Consider the following 13,907-nt stretch of genomic DNA (forward strand, 5'->3'; position numbering starts at 1 on the left):
AATGTACAAGAGAGGGCGGATCGGAAAGAGGTTCCAAGTTTATCTTTAGATACAAAGCGCATGTTCTCCAATCTTTTTACTGCATCCACCCAGAACTGTAAGTGCGGAGTTTCGTTTGTAACGACTTGAGTCAAACGCTTGTCCTTAATGGGAATCAATTTTCGCGCATTACACGAATCGAGCCCTTGATCAGAAAAGTCAGCATGGTGGGCTGAATGAATGGTACTTTTTCCCATTACAAGGGGTCCTATAGATGTCATCAGTTGACCTGGAAAAAGTTTAAATTTTACACTCTGAAGTGGAATTCGTACGTCAGCAAATAAGTTGAAAACTTTTCTTGACAAATTATTGGTTTCAGAAATTATTTTAAAAAGATTTGAAAAATATTGCTCAAACATTTTTAAGGAGACTTTAATTTTTTTAATTATCAAGTAAATTATAGGAGCCTTAACACTTTTTGTATAGGTTTTAACGGTAAAAAATAGATTTTATTTTGAATCAGCATAGGGGCATTTTTACGAATATTCTGAGATCACTAGTGAATATTTATTACATCCGTGTAACTTGCAATACTCATCGTCAAACTTTGTGGCCAGTTCGATAAACTTGCTCATTGAGCGACTGTACACATGCCTGACGAGCGAGACCTTTATCTTTGGAATCATTGACCCAGAACATGGTGTTCGGTTAGCTTTGACATGTAATGGTATTTTGTATTCCTGTTGACATCCATGAGTAGGCCATGTAAAAATGATCCCACTTCACGAGCTTACGAACAGCATCAGTCATCGTCTTAAACTTTGCACGTTGGAACTCAAGTTCAATATGCTTCATTAAGTTGTTATTACGATCCCCTTTCTCGAGATGTGGCATATCGAATAAGAATATAAGTTTTCGTCCATCCACTTCGATGATCGCTTTATTTTTCTCTGTAATGAATATTATCTCAAAATATTTTTAATGTTGGAATCAATCCTCGTATTTAATTCAATCTTAGACAGTGTGCGCTTTACTGCTGGTACCGAAGGCATTACCAACAAAGTTGACATTAATCTGTATGCCGCCGGTGAAACTTTGTATAGTAAAAGCCCAAGGATTGTTTTGTTTTCATTAAATTTTCTTCCGTGAAGGCTTGTATTGACATTTCGTAATTGCATGTCAACAATTACGCGTTGAGAATCAAATAACTTCTCCATGCTCTCAAAGTGGAAATCTTGAATTATAATCTTTTAAAATTGAAGTTAAAAACTTTTCAATTACAAAATTTTATAATCGAAATCTCAATAACTTACACGTATAAACTGGAAGGTACTGACACTTTTAAATGAACAGTTTTAAATGAAATTCAGATAAACTGCAAAATTCAGAATTTTGAACATTAATAAATTATAGAGTTGAAAAATGTACATAAAGTTGCAGAAATATAAATCCACGTTAACATTTTTAATAATCTTAATTAAGGCCATGTGACGAGTGTAACAGCTGATCAAGTCAGTCCTAAGATCTATATTTTTTCACCCATATTGAAAAATAAAAGTTTAAATAACGCGGAAATTTTGTTCGAGAAATGTTAATAAATATTAAAGGATCGTTTGTGGCCTTCCTATGTCCATGGAAGTTGTCTACTCGCTACGCTGGTGCTGCTTTGACACAGCTGACACCAGAATGATACGTATCTCAGACCAAATATGTTTATTTGCATTTCAAGTGCAAACATTAGTTTTTGCATTATTTGTGCATAATGTTAGTGAGCGATTTTTGTCGTTTTACCCCACTTTGATAAATATAAACCTCATAACTAGCCCATGGACAACATTGCAAATGGCTTGCAGGGTTTGACGACAGCACGGACGGTATTTCTGCAAAATAGTAATTAAAAAAACACTTTTTTCAATATTCTAATTATTTAGGACCAGAGAGACATTCTTGCATGCCTTCTATTGATCCTGCCAAATTTTTAACACGATATCTTATTCCGTGTGAACGTAAGTTGAAAAAGAAAACTTCCACTGGTGTTTTCTTCAAAAATTTTTTTTTTCAAAATTTCCACCAGAACAAACCAGAGACCTGGACCTTATTACCTCCTCTTTCATTTCCCAAAGGCCTTAAAGAATCAATCAATAAATTTAAAAAAATTCAAAATTATATGATTCAGTTATTTCAGACTAGAAACTATTTTAGACTAGAAGGATTTTAGACAACACTGTGAATTGAAAAAAATCTCTTTGAAATTTGGATTTACCCTAGTAGCAACATAACTGCAGACTGGCGCAAGCTGGGCGCCAGAAAAAGAAGAATCTGTTTGCAGTCTGGCGCCAGGCTGGTTCCGCTTTCGCGTGTTGTTCTGGTACCAGATTCTGACATAGTAGATCCTGGCCCAGACTGGTCATGATATACAACAGCAAAAATTAACATAACATAAAATAGTACTAAATATGTTTCTGTAATAGGTTTACACTGTATTTTAGTTCTTCCTGGGAGAATATACTGCGAAACGTCACAACATTTCAAGAGAAACTGAAATATTAAAAACATAACCTCTTATCGTATAAGCTTGCAGGTTTGGGCATGCTTAAGGGCGGGAAAAATGCTAAAATTGTCTGCTTATCTTACATTTTTACATAATTTGTATAATCTATAATAATTAAAATTGAATATACTTGAATATACTTTATATATAGGTACTTCAATTCCAAAAATTCGAAAAAAGGCGGAGATCAAAATTTGATGAGAACTATAACACGTGTTGATCACAAAACAAGACTCACGTCGCCATATTGCAAAACTGAACAACACTAGCCCAAAAAAACTCATGGCTCATACAATGTTTGTCTACTTTTTTAAAAATGCTGCGAAAAGTGGAATAATATTCATTAATACATTTCTACATTAATTACTAGTGTTCAAACTAAATAGCAAAATATGGTTCCTTTATCCGCCAGATTTTGTTTTTCTGCTGGTCTACTAGGGTATAAATAACAATTGAACACATATTATTTTGAGGCAAAATTAGATTAATTTTCAGAGATATTAGGATTTTTTCAAAAGATAAAAAAATAATTTAGAATTTGAAATGATATCAAATAGTTTAAACGAAGTGAGTTTACTGACAAAGTCAGACTATTCCTACAGACATCTCGGTGCAAATACCCGCATTCTAATTTAAAACAAAATGTAGATTTTTTCAGATTACTTCGTTTAAATGACTTGACATCATTTCAAGTGTTACGCCCCATGAGATGTAACTCACATTGTATTTTATTTTATTCAAAGTTGTTCCTCGTTTTAGAATCTAGTTTTAAATAAACTAGAAAACTGGGATGAGGATAAATACCAGATACATTAATTAAATCAAATATATTAGAATATATAAAATAATTAATATTTATTTAAGTATGAAGAGAATTTAAATATAAAGATCAGATTTGAAAAACGTTTCCTCATAAACCTCCGGAATGTTTCAAATTATGGGATTCTTTGGTTTACTTAAAAAGTTCCCTTTTGTAGAGAGCAGACAATTCGCCCTCTCGTTCCTTGAACCGAAAGTAGCTCGTCCTTCTGTTGGCACCCACCTTCTGTGGGTACCCGCAGAGGGTGGATGGTGGTGAATATGGCTCTGTAGGCTGAGATGGTAAGGTCAAAGTATCTGGGCTGCGTTGTCCCTTTGTGGCAGGTGTTCTGATTCGGGCTTCCACACAGAAGCTATTCTTCGTAGATTTGAGATTTATATGGTTAACGGGCCAAGAATTTTGGACCGGAGTTTAAGGTTTCGAAGATTCTGTACAATCTGGATTGTCTGAGACTGAACTGAGACTGGACCAAAGACTGAAGCTGGAGTATAATCGATTAAGCAGGAAAAAACTAAACTAAAGTAAACTAAAACTGGAACTAAACTGATTTATGCTTCCGAATCCGCTGTATTTCTTCACAAGATCCCTTCTTAGATTCCCATAGGGGTGAGTGGTTTTAGAAGTAGAGATCTCTACTTCTAAAACCACTCACCCCTATGGGAATCTAAGAAGGGATTCTTAGATTCCCATAGGGGTTAGTGGTTTTATAAGTAGATATTCTTCTTGGTTCTAATCAGCCTTGTAAATCAATTAGGTAGAAGAGTGGCAAGATGCTAATTGTCCAATGGGCGTTGAGAATTATGTATATGCCCATATATGGAGGATGTCGCAGTAACCATAATGCCTTGTATCCCTTCCAAAGTACCATGGCGGTAATTAATGAAATAGCGAATCAGGGATTAGGAATCTTAATGTGCCCAAATATTAAGAATGACGCAGTTACCAAAATTTATGGTATCCCTTTCTAGGTGTCCAAGGGTAAGATATTATGATGCGTAGAAGAGCATAAGGTTTGCGTGTGTCCTTTTGGTTTTGTGTGAACTGCTCACCTTCCTGTAGTTGTCATATTTATTCAGTTGTTTATTGCTTTCAGATCTAAGATGTTGGTCTCCGTCATAGAGGTATGTGGGTCAGGATGGCTAAATGATGTACATGTGGTGTAGGTACCAGCATTTTGTAAATTTATGGGACTGAAAATCTTATCTGTTTTCAGTGTTGGATAGCTGATTAATTTATGGCACATGAATCACATGAATCAAAATTATAAGTCCTTTGCTGGAAATTTATCTGATAGCCTAATAAATTGCTTTCATTTTGCAACTTATCATTTTCAGTTTAGTACCTCTTCAGATTCCCATTCGTTTTTTATAAAGCTTGACGAACACAAAAAAGCTCATCAAATATCTTCTGGGCTTTGGGAGACAAATCAACTACTTCGGTCTTCTTTGCTAGTAGCCTTCGACGCTTCCTGTCTTGAAGAAGAGTGGGTTCATAAGAATCTCTTTCTAGCCTTCTACGTTTTCTCGCTTGAAGAAGAGCTGGTTCAAAATCACGTTTTTATAATCTTCGGCGTTTCAATTTCTTCAGAAGGGCAGGTTCAACATTACTTTTTCTTTTCGAAGGGAGTTTTCTGACGTTTTCAACTGTTTTTCGGCGGTAGACAATACTCTGTCTGCAGGGCATGATGTTGTAGGACAGTTTTCATTGGGAACCTTTTTAATTTCTGAGATGCCCGGTTCCCATGACTTGGTTCTGGCGGGGTAGATAGCGAACTAGTGCATGGGCACTACGCCAATTTAGAGCCGGAATGGCATTGTCTCTTAGCCGAGACTTTTTAAAGGTCAGTATTCTCCTAGCGGAAGAATCGGAAATAAGGTACCTTTCCGATCATTTTAGATTTCTATGTGAACTTTGCTTCCGTTTCTGTTCGAACTCTTTCTTTTTCCGAAGCTTTCCGATGCCTTTCCGAACTTTTGCGAAGTGACCCACTCCATTTACTTCTTTCTGAACCTGTCTGATTTCTTTCCGAATAAGTGACGAGGTGTCCCAATAGTTTATTCCGATTCTTTCCGATTTTTCGTCTGTGTCCTACTGTTTATGTTCGTTCCGATTTTTTCCCGATATTTTTCTGAATAAATGGGAAATATATGATTTATTAATTATATATAGTTTTGATTCCTCTAGAATCAAACCTGGCATCCAGGTGGGGTACCTAGAACGGTGACTCTGGGATATCGGGTGACCTCTCAGAGTACGCAACCTAATTTTTGCATGCGGAGCTCTCGAAGGATGCACAAACTACTTTCCCTAGCTTCTCGTGGAAACAATAATGACAACACCAAGCATAGTTGTAGTAAGTCCGGTTCAATGCAGTGGATCGGCGGAATCGCAGGACCTTTAGGTGGACGAAGAAACTAATTAGCAACTTGCTAGAGTCTTACGATGCGAGTGTGGCCCCTGAACGAGGTTACATGGAACGACTGCATGTTCTGTGGTGCGAAAACACCCGGAGCTATCGTACTTTTCGCATCAACGTCTGCGAAATTATGCTGAAATACTTCAAAAAGGGGCTATGTAAGCGTTACGCCTACTCTACCACAGCCAAAACAAGCAGTGAACAGAGAATGAGAGGCGAAACTAAAACCAACAGCGGAAGGCATCCGATAGAGGAAGAGCAATGCTTTGTGAACCGGAGACTCATTAACACCTAGGTTTCACTCAAGCCTAAAGATCTGGCTGAAATGGGTGACGAGCTTCGTGGACATTTTTTCGAAGAATCCGACCTCTGGACTATCAATTATTGTGTGTAAAATGCAGCGAGAGCTTTGGCCGATGCGAACCGTAAAACAAAACCAACGGTTGATAATAAGACCAAAGGACGAATGCATCAACTCGCTATAAAGATAGGCTGGGCAAGACAGTACGTGTCCCGCACTCAGGGTGTGATTGACTTTATCACATCTGGCAGGAATTTTACCGCCAAGGTTCGAAAGTCCGCGCGCGAACTCCGGACCCGTTATCACACACTTAACCAGTCAAAGATGCTTACTATCAGGCAGCACATTGTTGAGAGAATACGGATACTATCTGACGCTAAGAGAAGTTTAGAGTCGAGAGAGAGGTGGACCAGAGAAAATTAACAGTTTCTCTCTGACCCATCTCGACTCTTCCAAGACCATCCAGTTACTTTCGACCACCCGCCCAAAACAGAAGAGGTTAAAGTATTTTGGAGAGATCTCTGCGAAGTGTAGCATAGACAGGATGAAGACTCAGATAATAAAAATAGCTTCAAGGAGCTGTATAGTGCTCTCATAACACCTGATGAAGAATGCCCACCCATCGCGACCGAGGATGTGAAAAAAGTATTAAGAGGGATAAGGAACTATTCCGGCGCGGGACCAGATGGTATCAAGACCTTCTGGTGGAAGAAGTTTTCCTTAACCCATTAGTATCTGGACTGACATTTCAGCTCATATTTAAAGTCGGAAGAACCGATTCCGAAGTGGTCGGTGGAAGGGCGCACAATACTCCTGCCGAAAATAGGCAACTTAGCTGACCCGACGAATTACAGGCCAACCACTTGTCTGAACACACTGTATAAGATATTCACATCTATCCTAAATGATAGGATTGTTCGGGAAATTAAACCTGTGTGGCAAGAAATGTATGAACAACGTGGCTCAAAGAAAGGCGTAGCAGGATGTCGGGAGAACCTGCTCATTTATGAATGTGTCTGCAAAGATGCAATATACTACCAGCGTGATCTATCGATGGCCTGGTTTGATGACCGGAACGTTTTCGATTCGACCTCCCATAGATTTATCATCTGTCTTTTGCAAAGCTTAACGGTTCATCTGCAAATAGTTAGGTGCATAGAGAGATTGATGCCGCTTCGGAAAACCAGCTTCACTATCTCATCTGGAAAAAATCGTGTAACAACTAACAAGGTCACCTTTCGGAGAGGTGTCTTTCAGGGCGACACCATTAGCCCACTCCTCTTTTACCTCACATTATTGCCACTATCTTTAGCACTTCGCCCTTCCGACGCGTACTTTTGCGGCAAACCTGTAGATCGAAAGTACAAGGTTACTCATGTATTTTACATGGAAGATCTTAAAATCTATGCTAAAAACAAGGAGGAACTACATCTAGCTCTGGGGATTGTCGAACGATATACTAAGGAAATAGGAATGGAATTTAGGTTAGAAATGTGCCAAGGTTCATTTGAAGCGAGCAAACTTAATGGAATCCATGAAGACCCTGAGCTCGTATTCCTTACCCTGAGCTCGTATTCTATTCATTTGGAGTGGTACCATGGACGAAGAACGAGCTCATATCCCTTGATTGACAGCCGGATAGGTAGCTGAGTAGGCTGCCTGATAAGCCCCCTGGTAGTTTTCTGCTGGATCAGCTGGATAGTTACCTGGCTAAACAGGTTTCTGTTCGTGAAAGTCTGGGCAATCCCGCTAGATAAGCTCCAGTCGACGACACTGAAACGGAAGCTGGAGGCGTAATCCCTTGGCCTTCGGGGTTTGAAAACAGCTGAGCGCTAGATGGGTATCCACCCTTGGTGCTCGTCGAGACGTTCGGATGTATTCCTGATGATCCCGAGAACGTTCTGGCAGAATCCTCCGAATATGCATTAGTATTTCCTGAACCTAGGTGGGGGATCCCGGAAAGAAGGCTATCTGGCAGATTTGTTTGTAGTGAAGCCGGCAAAATCCCGGTTAATGCTCCTGAGGTTGATGAAAACCATCGTATTCTCGGGAACTCTGGGGAAGTTAACGGTTGTGGTAATCTAAAACAACAATGGTATACTATAAACTATTGGACTCATGAAGGTTATTGACGTGGTGGGAGTTTCAATCGGAGATAGTGTCATCATGGGAACAGTGGTCGTAGTATTCAAAAGGTTGTCTGAGGATATAATGGGCACAGTCCTGGTAGGAAGCCCTGGGGTTGTACCGTTAGACGTGCTCGCCCCAGAAAAATTGAGTAGAGAGTTGGCCCCTTCCCCTGGGGATCCGCATGTCGATGTAGGTGTGCTATCTGCTAACAATATCCCTTGTTGATCATTGGTAATAGCTGAGCGGACCTGTTCTTCGGGTGAAAAGTCTCGAAAATACTCGGAAGTTTCCGAAGAATAATCAACGGTTAGGTTGACCGCTATCGGGTTTTGTTGTTCACTCCTGGAAGTGATTTAACGAAATCGTCGCTGCGGCCCCGCGGGACGGGTTTGACTAGTGTCCGTGCGGACATTGGTGGTCCTGGCTAATCGGACGTGATACTTAAGAATATTATTCAATATTCACCTTCTAGAAAAAAGGGTCATCACTTTGGGCAACAACAAATTGTCAAGCAATTTTTAAATTTTTATTAATTAAAGGATCTTTTTAAATATACAAGGAAATGAAACACTTTTTTATAGGATCCCCAATTACGAAAGATCAGTCGGGTCGTAGAATAAGAGTTAATAATCATTTCGAACGGTGTCGAAAAAGATTTCGATACACTGTAGCTGGCTGGGGCCGGATGATCACGGACTTCAGCCTTTTGGGGCAAAATACATTTTTCTGATGGTGGTTTCGTGCTCCATCATGATGACGAGAATGTGATCCCAGATCCTATTGATCGAGGACCGAGACGTAGATGAAAAAAATCCCCGATCTTCTTGACAGAGGACCGAAAAAGTAGTAAAAGAAAGATAGGATCTCAGATCCTCTCTACAGAGAACCGAGAACTACGAAGACAGAAGACCGAGAATAATGAGTTTAAAAAAAGGATCACAGATTCTCTCTACAGTCCCGAGAAATTAGAAGAAGAGATTAGTAATAAGAGACATAAGATAGAAGTAACAAGAGGTAGTAAAAAAAGTAAGAAGAAGTAAAAATAGAAAGCTAATAAATAAAGAGAAAATTCCCAGATCCTCTAAACAAAGGACCGACATGTAGGGGGAAAATCCCTGATCCTCTTTACAGAGGACCGAGAATTGAGAAGAAGAGAAACGTAATAAGAAATATAAGGTAGAGGTAAAGAGAAGTAGTAAAAAGAGTATGGAGAAGTAAAGAAAGAAGGCTAATAAATAAGAAAGGAAAATTCCCAGATCCTCTGGGTAGTGGACCGAGAGTAATAAATGAAAAGGAGGATCCCCGATCCTCTCTGCAGAGGACCGAGAAATGAGAGTGAGAGGAACGCGATAGAAAACATAAGGTAGAAGCAAAAAGGAGTAGTGAAAAGAGAAAGAAGAAGTAAAGATAAGGAAGGGTAATAAATAAAGCAGAAATTCCCAGATCCTCTAGACAGAGGATCAAAAGAAAGGAGAATAGCGAAATTGCAGAAGCTTGAAGAGAAAAAGGAAATAAAGTTTTAAGTTTCTTTGGGTGGAGCCTTTACTGTTGTAGGGTACTTTTGCTCGAAAAGACTTAAAGGCCAACCACTCGCCAAATCGAGGTTAGGATTGTGAAAAATTATTAAGTCGTGGTTTCAGAAGGATAAGTCATAGTTTATTATTCGGGCTTCACCAACCAACAATTTATGTTCTCGACGCACAACAGGAAATTCGGTAAGTGTTCGCTAGTCGGAATGTCACTTTTACCGGGTGGTGACTAGTTTGGTACTGACTAGGAGCCGCGCGAAAATTCAGCTGAACTAAACGTATTATCTTGTAAATGAGTATTTAACCATAGTTAAAACAGTGGGCTTTTGCAGTCTGCATTTTTTAGGTGAGTGGGGAGCTGTTGTTTTGAGAAGCGTAACAGAATATAATTTCAGAGAAATATAATTGTGTCACAGTGTAAAATCAACTCCCCTTTACCACGTAGATATGTAATTAAAGAAAAAATATATTTTTGAAAATTTGATGTGTCAGTAGAGTCTCTGATTGTCGATATAATTTTGACAGAAAATAAGCTTTTTTTGAATTTTCCAGTGTCAATAGTCAGATTTTTGGTCTCCTTGAAATTATTACTTCGAGTTTTGAGCTCCAATCCTTATCGTCTAAAATAAATCCCTCTCTACCACGTATATATGACTTTGTCAAAAAATAATCTTTTTGATTATTTTCCAGGGTTAATAGAGTCTCTAATTTTTGGGCTACACGAAAATACTCACTCTAATTCTTGATTTTTGGGTATTAACCCCTAAAGTCTAAAATCAGCGCCTCTCTATCACGTAGATATGACATTGTCAAAAAATAATTTTCTTAAGAATTTTCTAGTGTCAATAAAATCTCTGATTTTTGGGCTCCTTGAAAATACCCAATTTCATTTTTGAGCTTCAAACCTTAACGTCTAAAATCAACCCCTCCCTCTTGTTTCTCAATGAGAATGTAATCGTGAAAGCTGTATATGCTTTGAGAATCTTCCTTATAAACAAATTTTGACAAATATTTCAGTTCCAATTTATGACTAAACTTCCTGAGAAGTGTAAATCACAGTTTTCGATTTAAGTTACAACATCTATGATATTTGAACAAATGTATTTCAAGTTTGCGCATTAAGCTTACGAAAACGAGCGCGAAGTGCGGGTGCGTACCCTCGTACCTAATAAAATCAAAATTATTTATATCATTTCCATTATCTCAGAAAATTATATTTGATCGAATCTATTAATTTAAAACTATCTATATGTTAAATATGCACGGAATTGTAAGCTAAATTGAAATTTAAGAAATTTAGATGAGATCTAAATAATATAAAAATAATAAAAAGGTTAGTCCATTTTAGGATGCTCAATAGTTATCTCAAAGTAAAAATAAAAATATTATTAAAATTATTTATAAAATTGATATTGTCCATACATTGATATATGTCGCAGAGAGTCTGCTGACTTGAGTTTGACGAGACTGAGCAGGCTCGCTGCAGACATGTAACAGCTATCACTGAGTGTCACTGCGATTTTTCTTTATTTTTCTCTACGCTTTTGATTATTACACAAAATATAAACATTTTATCGAAAAAGCGGCTCTGCTTGATTTGAGATAAGGTTATTTAGACGAGGTATGCAAAAAATTAAACGAAAATATTCAATTGTGCGGCCTCAAAATTCGGATCCATTAAGGGTTGAAACCTAAAAATTAGAAAGGGTATTTGCAAAGAGACCAAAAGGCAGACTCCATTGAAACTGGAAAATTCTCAAAAAGATTATTTTTTGACAATTTCATATCTGCTTGGTGAAGGGAGATTGGTTTTAGATGATAAGGGTTGGAGCCCAAAAATCGGAGTGGGTATTTTCAAAAAGAGCAAAAATGAGAGACTCTATTGACACTGGAAAATTTTCAAAAAGATTATTCTTTTACAACTGCATATGTAAGTGGTAGAGAGAGATTGATTTTAGACGTGAAGGGTTGGAGCCAAAAAATCAGAGTGGGTATTCTCGAGGAGCCCAAAAATGACAGACTCCAGTGACAGTCGAAAATTCTGAAAAAATATTTTTTTTTGAGAGTCATATCTACGTAGTACGCAGGGGTGGATTTTAGACGTTAAGGGTTCAAGCCTAAAAATCGGAGTGGGTGTTTTCGAGGAGCCCAAAAGCAGGGACTCGATTGAGGTTAAGTAATGTTCAAAAAGATAGTTTTTTTACAATTTCATATATACGTGTTGGAGACTCTATTAACACTGGAAAATGCTCAAAAACATTATTTTTTGACAAAGTCATATCTACTTTTTGAATTTTAAAGTTCCAATAAGATCACTAATTTTTGGACTCTTCAAAAATACCAACACTAATTTTTGGGCTCTAACCTTTAAAGCCAAAGACCAACCCCTTTGCCCACTGTCAGCATTTTCGGGCAAATTGAAAATTTGAATTCGTGTTTGTAGATAGGTTTGTGGCTTTTTAGATTCAGGGTCGTTTTTTGCACAAAACAATTAATCATTGGAGAGCCCAAGAAGAGCACAGTACTACTTTATATTTTGTTTTTTCCAGGTTTAAGTTTCTACTATTGGGAGTAGATTTAGTGTACATAGGTGTGGTTTCTGAAATTTTTGTGTTTGAATTTGAGAGCCCAAAATAACCCCAAATTCTGGTGCATTTTGTGTTTTTCAGATTTCATTTTTGGCAAGGGGGTCGTTTTTTGAACATGGGAGTGGTTTTTGGAATTTTTGTCGTGCATTTGGGAGCCCAAGATAAGCCAAAAATTCTGGTGTTCTTTGTTTTTTTTTTAAATTTGAGTTTTCACATAAGGAAGCATTCATATGAAAATAAGTTGAGAAATACAAAAAGTGTCAAAAGTCTCGAAAACATGATGAAAAATCACATAAAAATTAGATTTGAGGTATCGAGTGTTTGTGAAGTACTTCAATGTAAGATCTATAGACCTCGGTTCTATAAAGTGTAGCTCACGAAGGAATAATAAGGAGACCCAACTGCCAGTGGGAAGCCTTTCGAGACTGGCAATAGAAACATTACCGTAAGTGGTAGGCACATTGCATGAAGATCTTAAATTTTCCTGCGCAGGTGCGCAGTTGTCATCTCCCTATACATGGAAAAATGTGCGAGTGAGAAAATTTGTCAAATTGACGCGATCTTAGGCAACTGGACTGATTATATTTTTAATTATACAGGTTTTTTCAAAATAAAAAATGTTTGGGAGTGTTAGAAAAAAAACATTATTCTTCATTCCAACGTACGATTTCAAAAATCATAATGTACTACAATTTCAAGATTTAATGAGCAAACAATGACATTATAGTCTTCATACTAACCACTATTATAATGAACTCTTTTAACCTTATAAGTCTTAATGCTGAAGTCCTTCACCTAACCAGATCAATAGACACTTTCACAATTTAAATAATTATAGCTTGAAATTGAAAAAATTTTGCCACCTATATCAAAAGAAACGAACATAGCCTTTCTAACTTACGTCAATTTGCCAAACTTTCTCACTTGCACACTTTTCAATTTATAGGAAGAGGACAACTGCGCACCTGCGTACGAAAATTTAAGATCTGCCTGCAATTTGCCTACCACTCACGGTAATGTTTCTATTGCCAAGTGGCCAAACGGAAGTTTAAAAGATTTTAGAAGAATTCCAAATAGCACAAGAAATTTTCAAGAGATTTTAGAGACTTTAAAATATTTTTTATGAGTCCAGGAGATTTTGAGCGATTTGAAGGGATTTCGTGCCATTTCAATGGATTTAATACGGTTTAGAGTGAGTAAAGGAATTTAAAATCTTAGAAAGCATTTTAAATTATTTAAAAAAAATCAAAAGAGTTTAAAGATTTTCATGTAATTTAAAAATATTTCTAAGTATTTAAACAGATTCAGAAACTTCAAGAGATTTAACCGGAGTTATTTGATTAAAATTTTTTTTTAATTTATAAACGAAATTTAAAAGCTTTCAAAATTTTAAAAAGAGTTCAGGATATTATTGATGAATATAAGTGATTTTAACTAATTTCAAAGATTTTTTGAGGAATTTCAGTAGAATTTAAATGATTTTTAAGATGTTAAAGTAATTTTCAAATATAAATAATGTTCTTGAATTCTTTAAAGCCTGTTAAATATCTTGAAATCTTCGGAAATTTGTAGAAATCCTTCGAATTCTAACAA

At 37.1% G+C, this 13,907-nt stretch overlaps 1 protein-coding gene across 1 annotated transcript in view; it reads right to left on the reverse strand.

Annotated features, from left to right (window-relative positions):
- The window catches only part of LOC117173692, a 148,095-nt gene that overhangs the window by 13,033 nt on the left and 121,155 nt on the right, over window positions 1–13,907 (reverse strand). The window contains exon 4 of the mRNA XM_033362334.1: window positions 8–268. Within this exon, the coding sequence (XP_033218225.1) occupies window positions 8–268 (261 nt within the window). The remainder of the gene's footprint in view (window positions 1–7; window positions 269–13,907) is intronic.

The sequence above is a fragment of the Belonocnema kinseyi genome, chromosome 5, assembly GCF_010883055.1.
Source record: "Belonocnema kinseyi isolate 2016_QV_RU_SX_M_011 chromosome 5, B_treatae_v1, whole genome shotgun sequence".
Classification (NCBI taxonomy): domain Eukaryota; kingdom Metazoa; phylum Arthropoda; class Insecta; order Hymenoptera; family Cynipidae; genus Belonocnema; species Belonocnema kinseyi.